General features: G+C 53.8%; 1 protein-coding gene across 1 annotated transcript; it reads left to right on the top strand.

Annotated features, from left to right (window-relative positions):
- Positions 1-1103: 1103 nt before the first annotated feature.
- On the top strand, positions 1104-9365 carry LOC138820124 (single-pass membrane and coiled-coil domain-containing protein 3-like). Its single transcript, XM_070011828.1, has 4 exons — positions 1104-1304; positions 2014-2323; positions 2596-2722; positions 8416-9365. The coding sequence occupies exons 1-4, from the start codon at positions 1191-1193 to the stop codon at positions 9107-9109; spliced, it is 1245 nt and encodes a 414-aa protein (XP_069867929.1). The 5' UTR covers positions 1104-1190; the 3' UTR covers positions 9110-9365.
- The last annotated feature ends 2867 nt before the right edge of the window (positions 9366-12232 follow it).

Below are 12232 nucleotides of genomic sequence, written 5' to 3'. Positions count from 1 at the left end.
TCTTTGTCTCGTGGGTGGGTTTCTCTGTCTCTGGGAGGGTGAGGGGGACACAGAAATGGGGGGGACAGAGGGGAAACTGAGGCAGCCGTAGTCCTCACTGGACACCAGGTGGAGAATGAACTCTACCACTCGTGGGTGGGGACGGGAGGGAAAACCTGGGGGGGAGAGAGCGAGGGAAGGGGGGACAGGGTCCACAGAGACACGCGCTCACGACCCGACTGATGTCACTGTCACCCCTCTGCATGTCACCTTTGTCATCACAATTTTTAAACTTTTTTTAAATATAGGAAGCTCACGGTCAAGTTCAACCCCAGCGTGAACAGGATCACCTCACCGGAGGAGCGAGCAAAGCAGAATGGCGGAGGACGTGGTTCAAGGGGCACAGCACCGGCGCGGGGCAGGTGAGGAGCCCCGACCCAAACCCAACAGCCTGGGAAAGAAAAAAAAAACAAAAGTGAAGCTACTGACATAAAACCCAGTGCCAAAACTCCCAGCAGAACCTACTTCCTCTGAACCATTAAGCAGCTCCCGCCTGCCATCCCCGCTACTCAGGAGGCTGAGATCTGAGGATTGTGGTTCAAAGCCAGCCCGGGCAGGAAAGTCCTTGAGACTCTGATCTCCCAGGAACCACCAGAAAACCGGAAGCGGAGCTGTGGCTCAGGTGGTAGAGCACCAGCCTTGAGTGAAAGAGCTCAGGGACGGCGCCCAGGCCCTGAGTTCAAGACCCAGGACTGGTGTGCATGCATGCGCACACACACACACACACACATACACACACACACACACACACACACAGGATAAAGCTCTGAATTCAACTACAGTCCCTAGATTGGAGAATTTCAAACATGCCTGGAAAAAGCAGCATTCACATCACACACACACACACACACACACACACACACACACACACACACACACACACACACACACACACACACCAGCAGCTCTCCTATTCTGAGCCTATCAGTGACAGGGTGTGCCTGACTCCACCTGGCACCAATCGGATGACCCATACAAGAAGTCTGTGGCTGTAGATAAGACCCTGGCGCATCCCCACTCACCCCCAGTTCAGGACCGCGTATGTTTTCCTGGCAGAGCCCAGGCTGAACGCCCCCCCCCACCCCCCAGCCCTGCCCAGCCAGGCAGGACTGGACTAAGCGGGGTTTTCTGAGCTGAGCCTTCTCTTCAGGATGCAGTGGCCAGGACTGGAGAGGGTGGAGAAGACCCCTGAGTTGGAGAAGGGAAGGAATCCTCTGCCCCTCCTGCTGCTGCTGGTCTTGATGACCCCCACAGGGAGCCCAGAGGTAGGAGCTTCTAGAGGGTGGATTTTTCCAGAACATTCTAACAGGATCGGGGAAGCCCGGCATAACCAATAACTTATTACTAGGCAACCTCCTGGTGCAGGGTGGGTTAGTCTCTCCTTCTGGAACTTTCCCTGGACAAGCCCGCTTGTCATCCAACGCAAAGACGTGTCAACAGAACCCTGGATGGTGGGAACAGTGATCCTCCAGATTGAATCCCCCCCCCCAATCTTTATTTTGAGAATCTGGGGAGGTTTGTTACTCACAGAGCCTCATTCAAAGCTTTTCTCCAAGAGAATTCAAAAGAGGTACTGTGTTCCTAGAAAAGGATGTTTCATAGCTAGCCACCAGTGGCTCCCGCCTGTCATCCCAGCCACTCAGGAGGCTGAGATCGGAGGATCACGGTTCAAAGCCAGCCTGGGCAGGAAAGTCCATGAGACTCTGAGCTCCAAGGAACCACCAGGAAACCAGAAGTGGAGCCGTGGCTCACGTGGTAGAGCACCAGCCTTGAGTGAAAGAGCTCAGGGACAGCGCCCAGGCCCTGAGTTCAAGCCCCAGGACCGACACACACACACACACACACACACACACACACACACACACACACACACACACACGGGTTTATATAAAGTCTGGCAAACTTGCCACCACATCTCTCCCTGTCCGACCGAAATGAGCCCGTGGGAATGGCTCTTTCCTTGGTCACGTCTAGGTGATCCGTGACATCGATGTCGACTTGGCCCCGGGCTCCTTCGATGATCAGTACCACGGCTGCCACCAGCAGGTGATGGAGGCGCTGACCCAACGCGATTACTTCACCCGCGAAGTGGACGCCCACAGGAACTACTCCAGGCTGTGGCACCGGGCGCACCTGGCGTGGCTGGGCCACGCGAGGCCGCTGCCCCCGGGCCTGACCCCCACGCACGCCGTGGCCCTGCTGCTCTACGTGTCCGACGCCACCGTGCGCTCGGATTTCTCCAGGGCCCTGGCCGGGGATGCCAGCTCGGGCCGGCAGTACCAGCGTGCGTTCCGCTTCAACTTCCTCCACTACTACCTCACCTCGGCCGTCCAGCTGCTGAGGGCCGAGGCGGCCACGCGGGACGGGGGCCCGTGTCACCGGGTGCACCACGCCATGAGGGACGTCACCCTGGAGGCTGATGTCGGGGTCACCGTCCGCCTGGGCCAGTTCCTCCTGGCCCCGCTCCTGAGCGAGGAGGCCGGGAGGCCTGGCGCGCGCACGCTGCTCACCCTGATCACCTGTCTCGGGGCACGCGTGACCCCGTTCTCCCTCCAGCAGGCCGTGCTGGTCCCGCCCTACGAGGTGTTCCGGGTCGTCAACCGGAGCCAACATCAGAGTGGCGATCGGTGGTTCCTGCGCTCGGCGGGCAACAGGAGCCGCTACAACTGCCAGCTGCTGAAAGGTAATCTTGCTTTTGCTCTTGTTGTCCAGCTTGGGGGGGCCTGGGAGCCGTCCCTGGGCTCTTTCGCTCCGGGCTGGCGCTCTACCGCTTGAGCCACACCGCCAGCCCAGCTTTTTGGTGGTTCCCTGGAGATGAGAGTCTCACGGACTTTCCTGGCCTCCAACCGCGATCCTCAGAGCTCAGCCTCCTGAGTCGCTGGGCACCGGGCTGGCTGGGAGTGGGGATGGTAGAGGAGAGAGTCGGGGACCAGCATGAGTTGGATGGCAGGACTTGGGGTGAGCCCTGAGCTTGGGGCGCGGGTGGAGGCTCCCACGTCACAGCTGGCAGAACCGGCCCAAGGCCAGCGGGGGGCCATGGCGCCCGCAGGATCGGCCGAGCATTCTGATGGTGTGACACTTTCACAAGGGAGCCCTTCTCGGGATCCGACAGAGAGACTAGAGTGAGCGAGCAAGGGAGGGAGGGAAGGAGGAAGAGAAGGAAGGAGGGTGGGAGCGAAAGAAGGAAGGAAAGAGGGAAGGAGGGAGGGAGGGAAGGAGGGAAGGAAGGAAAGAGGGAGGGAGCGAGCAAGGAGGGAGGGAAGGAGGGAGGGAGGGATGGGGGAGGGAGGGAGGGAGGGATGGGGGAGGGAGGAAGGAAGAGAAGGAAGGAGGGTGGGAGTGAAGGAAGGAAAGAGGGAAGGAGGGAGGGAGGGAAGGAGGGAAGGAAGGAAAGAGGGAGGGAGGGAGGAAGGGAGGGAAGGAGGGAGGAGAGAATGGAAGGAGAGAAGGAAGGAAGGAAGAAGGAAGGAAGGAAAGAAGGAGGAGGAATGGAGGGAAGGAGGGAGGGAGAGAAGGAAGGAAAGAGGGAAGGAGGAGGGAGGGAGAGAAGGAAGGAAGGAGGGAGAAGGAAGGAAGGAAGGAAGGAGGAGAGAGAGAAGGTAGGAAGGAAAGAGGGAAGGAGGGAGGGATGGAGGGAGAGGAGGGAGGGATGAAGGGAGGGAAGGAGGAAGGGAGGGAAGGAGAGAAGGAAGGGAGGAAGGAAAGAGGGAAGGAGAGAAGGAAGGTAGGAAGGAAAGAGGGAAGGAGAGAGGGATGGAGGGAGGGAGAGGAAGCAGGGAGGGAGAAAGAAAGAGGAGAGAGGGAGAGAAGGAAGGAAGGAAGGAAGAAGAAAGAAAGAAGAAGAAAGAAAGAAAGAAAGAAAGAAAGAAAGAAAGAAAGGAAGGAAGGAAGGAAGGAAAGAAGGAGGGAGGGATGGGGAAAGGAGGGAGGGAGGGATAGAAGGAAGTAAGGGAGGAAGGAAGGAAAGAAGGAAAGGAGGGAGGGAGGGAGGGAGAAAGGAAGGAAGGAAGGAAGCAGGGAAGGAGGGATGGAGCGATGGAGGGATGGAGGGAAGGAGGGAGGGAGGGAGTCAGCAAGTTGAGGTGTGAGTTGGCATAATCTAAGAAAAATGTTTTGTAAAAGTAAGTAGACTTCCCAGGTTTCATCGGGAAGTTTTCAGGTTAAAGTAGCAACTCTATCATTATTGCTGCTGCTGCTGCTGTTGAGAAACGTGTCTGCTGCCTGGCACATCTCTAACTGTGTCTGTTGGGTGCAGCTTCCGGCGCTCAGCCCACCCCTTCCGCCCTGCTCCTGGCTTCCGTCTCTGGCGTGGTCAGTCTGCACGTCCTCCTCCAAGAGCTCGGCCTGGAGACGTCCTGACTCCTCCTGAGCCACGTTTAACCCCCGGCCTCTGAGATGGCCGCTGGGGGGAAGGAAAGGAGCTTATTCACCCCCCCCCGCCTCCCCAGCCCCCACCTCCCCAGCCCCCCATCTCCATCCTACAGGATTTCCAGGTGGAGCTGTGGCTCAAGTGGTAGAGCACCAGCCTTGAGTGAAAGAGCTCAGGGACAGCGCCCAGGCCCTGAGTTCAAGTCCTACCACACACACACACACACACACACACACACACACACACACACACACACACACACACACACACACACACACACACACACCAGAGCAGATACCCCATGTCTTTTTTTTTGTTTTTTGTTTTTGTCAATCCTGGGTCTTGAACTCAGGACCTGGGCGCTGTCCCTGGGCTCTTTCACTCAAGGCTGGCGCTCTACCACTTGACCCACAGCGCCACTTCGGGGGCTTTTCCCCCATGGAAGATTTAAAATTTCTCTCCCCTCTCCCCCCAGCCCCTGCTCAGATCACCACGTTTCTCCTGATCTGGGAACGCAATGAATTGTGAACCCCGAAGCAGGGGAAGCCCACAAAGCAGGCAGGCAGGGGCCAGGGCGGGGCCCCCGCAAAGCCTGCCAGTCATCACATTCCACTGGAAGCATCTAGAAACATCCAGACTGTGGGGGGGAGTGAGGGGGGTGGGAAAGCACTTCAATAATTCTCTCTACCGCCGGACCCAACTCCTAAAGGCAACGGGGTAAGAATCTGGCTGTAAACATGTATTCTGCGTTCTCAGTGTAAATGGCTTTGGGGTGTGGTTTGCAATACATGCTTAAGGTAATAAAAGCTCCTTACTCTGTGTGTGTGTGTGTGTGTGTGTGTGTGTGTGTGTGTGTGTGCATGCATGCGTGTGCCTCTGGTACCAGTCTACTTTCAAAGCTGGTGCTTTACCGCCAGAGCCACAGCTCTGCTCCCGTAGCCCCTGTGCATTGAGTGAGTTTTGTTTTTTTTCCAGCTATCCCTTCTAAGGAAGTAAGTCTGAGGTAGGCCAGCTGGGTTTCCCTCCTCTGGTTTAGAAGGCTTAGTCGTCTGATCAAACCTTTACTTGCTCCAGGAAATGTAATTCTTCCACCCAGTGGCCGTGTAACTTTCTCTTCTTGAATTCCTTTTTCCCTCCTTTCTCTGGCATTGTCCTAGGAGGGGAGGATGCGGTTGGAGAACTAAACTAGGGGATACCGATGGTCCAATTGGAGACAAAGATATGCGATTTCATTGTAGCTGCTTCCAAGAAAGAAAGAAAGGGAAAAACTATGCCATTTAAGAACCCGGAAGCATTTGGTGGCAAAATGATCTCTTTATCCACAATGACAAAAGCCTATTTTGCACAACATAATTAGAAGAAAAACTGACAAGAGTAAAATAATGTGCATTGGGGTGCAAACACTATACTAGATTAGTAAAGTGTGATATGTATGTGTGCATATCTCTATCATGTATGATGTATACTTCATATTTCCAGATGTAGATAGATAAATAGGATGGGTAGAGAGATGATAGATGGATGGACATATGGATGACAGACAGACTGACAGATGGATGGGTGGGTGGATGGATGGAAAGATTGATGGATAGATAGATGATAGATAGATAGATAGACAGACAGATGAGTGGATAAATGGATAGAGGTATGGATAGATAGATAGACAGACAGACAGATAGACAGACAGACAGATGAGTGGATAGATGGATAGATAGAGGTATGGATGGATTGATACAAAGATAGATAGATAGATAGATAGATAGATAGATAGATAGATAGATAGATAGATAGATAGATAGATAGATGTATAGATGTATAGATAGATGAACAGATGGATGGATGGATGGATAGATGGACAGATAGATGGATGGATGGATAGATTCAGGAATCGAGAAAGAGAGAGAGAGAGAGAGAGAGAGAGAGAGAGAGAGAGAGAGAGAGAGAGAGAGAGAGAGAGACTCTTCTAATTCTTATTACACTGGTCAAGATAGTCTTGGGTCATTCACAAATCTATCCTGAAAACTGTTGGTTGAGAATATGGCCAGCAAACCTCTCTTGGTTTTGGGCTGCAAACCCCTTTCGCTAACACCACCATGTCAATCCGCCCGCAGCCTCGCTACACAGACCTGGCGCTCCGGCCGATGGTGGTTCTACCGCCCGGTGCACCCTTTCGTCCTGACTGCCGACTTAGTCACTGCGAGGCCAAGGGGAGAGACAATGCCCCCCGCCCCACCCCACCCTGCTCCCCGCTCAGCTCCGTCTCCCCTTGATATTTCCCCCCAGGCTGTACGCTGGTCAGCAGAATCAGCACAGCCACATCTGTTTTTCTTGTAAGTTATTGTGATCGTAAAGGTGACATGCAGAGAGGTGACAGTGACATCAGTCGAGTCACGAGTGCATTGCTCTGGACCCTGTCCCCCCTTCCCTCGCTCTCTCCCCCAGGTTTTCCCTCCCGTCCCCCCCCCCCCACAAGTGGTAGAGTTCATTCTCCACCTGGTGTCCCGTGAGAACCCCGGCTGCCTTGGTTTCCCCCTCTGTCTCCCCCATTTCTGTGTCCCCCTCACCCTCCCAGAGACAGAGAAACCCACCCAGGAGACAAAAAGGAACAGAAACCACATGGAAGAATCAGGCCTCTTGCGTCCATTTCCTGAGTCCATCGGATCGCTGTTCTTTTCTCTGATCACAGGCCTGGCCCTTTGAGCTCCTCCTTGGGTCTGGCTGTGTGTGGACGTCCAGCGTCCTGTCCCCGTGTAACTTGTGTGCGTGTATTTGAACTTGAAACTGTTGGGGCCACAGAATTCTCGGATTAAGTCGCACCCGCCCGGAGCCCGGCTTGCTGCTCAGCAACAGGCTCAAGAAAGAAATCCCGGGATCGCCGTCGCCCCCTGCTGGTGACCGCTTTCCCCATCCATCGGGCAGCTCCATCCACCGGTGCTGGACAAAGCCCTTTCCAGAACCACCCAAAATCTGTGCAGAAGTGGCTAGTAACCTCCCCCCCACCCTGCCCTCATCCCTCCTCCCCCCAAATAAACACCCTCCTAGCAGATCTGATGAGTGGCTGGGGAAATCACCAACGTTGGGAAGCAAAGACTCTCCAAACTGGGCTGCGCTTCCTAGACCGGTTCTTATGACTTCTGGAAACCCATCGGGTTTATTTGTTAATTAAACAAATGCTTGATAAACACGATGAAGTCTCCCACTGAGAATTTCCCACCACCTCCGGGCACCCGTGGCTCACACCTGTCATCCCAGCTACTCAGGAGGCTGAGATCTGAGGATCTCGGTTCAAAGCCAGCCCAGGCAGGAAAGTCTGTGAGACTCTGATCTCCAGTGAATCAACAGAAAACCGGAAGTGGCGCTGTGGTTCAAGTGGTAGAGCGCCAGCCTTGGGTGAAAGAGCTCAGGGGTACCAGCCTTGCAAATGGTGAGAGAGAGAGAGAGAGAGAGAGAGAGAGAGAGAGAGAGAGAGAGAGAGAGAGAGAGAGAGAGAGAGCATTTCCCACCACTAAACAATGCAGAGTCTTAAGCATCAATGGATTCTATTCATTCGTCCATGCTTTCCATAGATTGACTCCAGGTTTCATAGAGAGAAAACTAATTGCTTATACCCTCTTGTGTATTAGAGATCTTTCTCACAGCTCATGGACCCTGGCTTATCCATCACTAATATTCCTGATGAACTGCACAGGGCAGACACTGTTCAGGACTTTAAGGTGTTTTTTTTTTTTTTTTTCCTGGTCCTGGGTCTTGAACTCAGGGCCTGGGCGCTGTCCCTGAGCTCTTCAGCTCAAGGCTGGCGCTCTACCCCTTGAGCCACAGCGCCACATCTGGTTTTCTGGTGGTTCCTTGGAGATCAGAGTCTCACGGACTTTCCTGCCTGGGCTGGCCTCCACCTGCAATCCTCCGACCCCAGCCTCCTGGGCGGCTGGGATGACAGGCGTGAGCCACGGCGCCCGGCTCGCTGGGGGGAACTTTTTCATGGGGGGGTGTCCTGTTCTCCTTTTCAGCGCTTACCCTTCCCACATGGCGCAGAGCGACTTCCTGTTCCCGGACAACCCCAGGAGGCGACAGGAAGTGACCCGCCTGCACCAGCAGCTGCTGGGCTGCCTGCTGGACAGCTTCCAGGCCACCAATGAGCTGATCGGGGTCCTCAACACACACCTGGGGTGCAGGCTGCCTCCCGTCGAGATGCGGAGACAGGGGACCATCAAGGAGAACTGTGACGCCATCATTGAAGCCGTGCAGGGCATCCAGACGGAGCTGCAGCAGGTGGACCAGGCCCTGAGGGACAAGCTGGAGCCCACGCTGTACCAGAAGCTGCGGGACGTGAAGGAGAAGGAGACAGACAAGGTGGCCATCGTGCAGAAGGTGATCTCGGCCATCCTGGGGGAGGCCACAGCGGCGGCCAGCGCCGTGGCCGTGAGGCTGGTGGGCTCCGGTGCCACGGAGGGGCTCCTGAACAAGCTGGCGGCCGCCCTGGGTCACATCGGCGCGTCCCTGCTGGGCAGCGTCGGGGTCGCCGTCCTGGGCCTGGGCCTGGATCTGATCGTCCGTGCCATCCTGGGAGCGGTGGAGAAGAGCCAGCTGCAGGCAGCCATCAAGAGCTACGAGGCCCATCTGGTGGAGTTCAAATCCGCCTCTGACAGGTACCACCGGGCCATCGCGGAGGTCACCGAGCTGGTGAGACTCCAGACGAGATGAGAGAAACTACTAGAAGGCCGCCTGGCCCCCGTGAGGGCCCACGACTTAGCAGAAAGGTAAACCGCTTTGGAACGTCAGCTCCTCCATGTCCCTAAGTCTGGAGTTTTGAATCCGCCCCGAAACCCTGAGGTGGAATATTATTTACCCAGGACTTTGATACCCAGGTCCAAGGGGGAGCAGAGATGGGGGTGGGTAAGGTTGTTCCGTGACTTATTTTCCAGTGGAAATCCTTGGCCTTCACATTAAAAAATATATATATAGAGAGAGAGAGACACGCGTTCCTGGTTTTATCTTTAACCATTCACATCAGGCTTCCTTTAGTACCAAGAGGAGATGTTCAGTAACTTCTGGATAGACCTGAACCCGGGGCCTTTAAACAGAATTAGGGACGCTACTATTTCCAATAGAAACGGTCATGCCGTTATGACTGTCTCTACTACTACGATTCCTTCAGCATATTGTTATTATTAGCTTAAATGGTGTTTTGTGGAAACTCCTGAGGTTGAAAATAAAAGGGCAATGAAGCCGGGCGCTGGCAGCTCATGCCTGTAATCCTTGCTAGCAGCACAGGAGGCAGAGATCTGAGAGGATCGTGGTTTGAGGCCAGCTCGGGCAGGAAAGTCCCTGAGATGCTAATCTCCAATAAACTACTCAGAAAAGCCGGAAGTGGTGCTGTGGCTCAAGAGGTAGAGCGCCAGCCTTGAGCACAAAGAGGTTCGGGGACAGCACCCAGGCTCTGAGTTCAAGTCCCAGGACCCGCAAAATTAAATGCACACATACATACATAAATACATAAATAAAAGGGGAGACCATAGCTTTGTGAACTTGTCATTATATCATGTCATCTGGGTGGATTTTATATTAAAGATAAAGCAACCATGATCTTTATTTTTAAAAAACAGCTCTGTTGGTATTAAATGCAATGCATTTACTATGGAACATTAATATATAACATTTTATTTATTTTTTTGCCGGCTGTGGGGTTTGAACTCAGGGCCTAGGTGCTGTCCCTCAGCTCTTCAGCTCAAGGCTGGTGCTCTACCACTTAGTCCACAGCGCCACGTCCGGTTTTCAGAGTGGTTTATTGGAGATCAGAGTCTCACGATCTTTCCTGCCTGGGGCTGGCTTTGAACTGAGATCCTCAGATCTCAGCCTCCTGAGTAGCTGGATGACAGGCGGGAGCCACTGGCGCCTGGAAGAACATTTTATTTTGTTAGTATAATTTTCTTGCTATTATTAAGGCGTTGTCCAGGGAGGTGACCATTTTCTAAGTCGAGTCTGGAGTCCGTTTTACTCCCTCCCAGCTCCGCGTCCAGCCCTGCCCGGGGAGGCTGCCTAGCTCTATTGCTGTGGAACATTTAAAAAGGAAAAAGCATGCTCCAGTTACGCACACTCGGAAGAGGGGGGGAAAAATGTGGTCCTCTTTTAAGAACTTGTCTTTTAAAGAAAAGCCATGGTGGATGGGGTTTTTCTCAGGAAAAATCCAAGCAAGCCGACTTCACTTTCCACTTGAGCTGTGAGAAGGAAGCGGCATCCGTGGGCGGTACGCTTCATGACTTCCATCTTAGGGGGAAAAAAAGCCATTTATACGCTTTACAAAACCCCTTTGTGCTTCGCCATTGCTTCTGTAGCTGCAGGCTTTTGTTTTCCAAAGCCTTCTGCAACCACAACTCCTCCGACATTCCTTCAGGAATCACAATAGAGGAAAACTGCTTGTTTGGGGGGGCTTTTGTTGGAGAAGGTTTCAATTCAGGACCTTGTGCTTTCTGAGGCCAGATCTCTACCACTTGAACCACGCCTCCAGTCTTGCTTTTGCTGGTTCTTCTGAAACAGGATGTGTTTTTTTCAGAGTTTCCCATCTGGGCTGGCCGGGGGCCTTGAGCAGTGGGCCTTGGATCTCACACACCTGATGAGTGTGACGGGCGTGTGTGACACAGGAGCCCCAGCGACCCGACAAAAACTTGCAATCAGCTAGAGGAAAGCCTGCTTTTATTTTTCATCCACAATCTCCATTTCCTTTTCCCTTCCGTCGTTGCTTTTAGAGATTCGTTGTGGAGTATCCGCTGTCATCACTCCCCTTCCAGACCTTATTTTCTTTTCCCTTACCTGGCTTCTCACCCCTGAGCTCTTAGATCTTGTTCCTGACACTGGAATCCAAACAGACCTCCAAGAATTTTCACTAAGATGTCCAGTGACCTGTAGTCTCTGAGCTCCGAAAGAAAGTGAGAAGATCAGGAGTTCCAGGCCAGCCCGGGCTGTCTGTAGGGAGACCCAGAATATGACATAAGGAAACAAAAACAAATCCACAAAACAAAGAGAGGTCAGCTGTAGGACTGATCTGATGATGTCCAGGGCACATTAAAAGATTCTGGGAGGGGCTGGGCAGGTGGCTCAGTGGTAGAGCCCTTGCCTTGCATGCCTGAGGCCCTGGGTTCGATTCCTCAGCACCACATAAGCAAAAAGAAAAAAGCCGGAAGTGGCGCTGTGGCTCAAATAGTAGAGTGCTAGCCTTGAGCTGAAGAGCTGAGGGACAGCGCCCAGGCCCAGAATTCAGGCCCCACGACCGGACCCCCCCCCCATAAAAAAAAAAAAAGATTCTGGGAAAAACCAACATGTCTCTCCAAACATCAGACAGGATGGAGTAGTCAGCCATGGCTCATTTTTCTACAAGGGAATACTCAGATGAACCTCAGAAATGACCCCATGCCCCCTTCCAGGTCAGATAATAACAGTAACAATCACAACAACAATGAAGGAGGAAGAGCAGGAGGGGGAGGAGGGGAGAGGGGGAGGAAAGGGAGGAAGAGGGGGAGGGAGAGGGGGAAGAAAACTTCACAGACCCACGCCTGTCCCCCCCCCCCCCCCCGCTACTCGGGAGGCTGAGAGCTGAGGATCACAGTTCAAGGCCAGCCAGGGCTGGAAAGCCCCTGAGACTCAGATCTCCAATGAATCAGCAGGAAGCTGGGAGTGGAGCTGTGGCTCAAGTGGTAGGAGCGCCTGCACGGGGTGAAAAAGCTCAGGGACTGTATCCAGGGCCGGCACAAAAGGAACAGAGGAGACAACAATAATAAAGAAATACACAGGAGCACTCGGGGCCTGGCGACCACGGCTGCAAAGTCTCTG

Source organism: Dipodomys merriami, unplaced genomic scaffold (assembly GCF_024711535.1).
Source record: "Dipodomys merriami isolate MVZ:Mamm:240054 unplaced genomic scaffold, mDipMer1.0.p SCAF_84, whole genome shotgun sequence".
Classification (NCBI taxonomy): Eukaryota; Metazoa; Chordata; class Mammalia; order Rodentia; family Heteromyidae; genus Dipodomys; species Dipodomys merriami.
The sequence above is the reverse complement of the archived record's forward strand: the minus strand, read 5'-3'. Positions and strand labels throughout refer to the sequence as shown.

What these genes read in the sequence shown, in the direction of transcription:
- LOC138820124 (XM_070011828.1), top strand. Translation starts at nt 1,191, where the DNA reads ATGCAGTGGCCAGGACTGGAGAGGGTGGAGAAGACCCCTGAGTTGGAG. An exon ending in CCCCCACAGGGAGCCCAGAG is followed by an intron (nt 1,305 to 2,013) that starts GTAGGAGCTTCT and finishes GGTCACGTCTAG; the next exon opens with GTGATCCGTGACATCGATGT. An exon ending in CTCGGGCCGGCAGTACCAGC is followed by an intron (nt 2,324 to 2,595) that starts GTGCGTTCCGCT and finishes TTCTCCCTCCAG; the next exon opens with CAGGCCGTGCTGGTCCCGCC.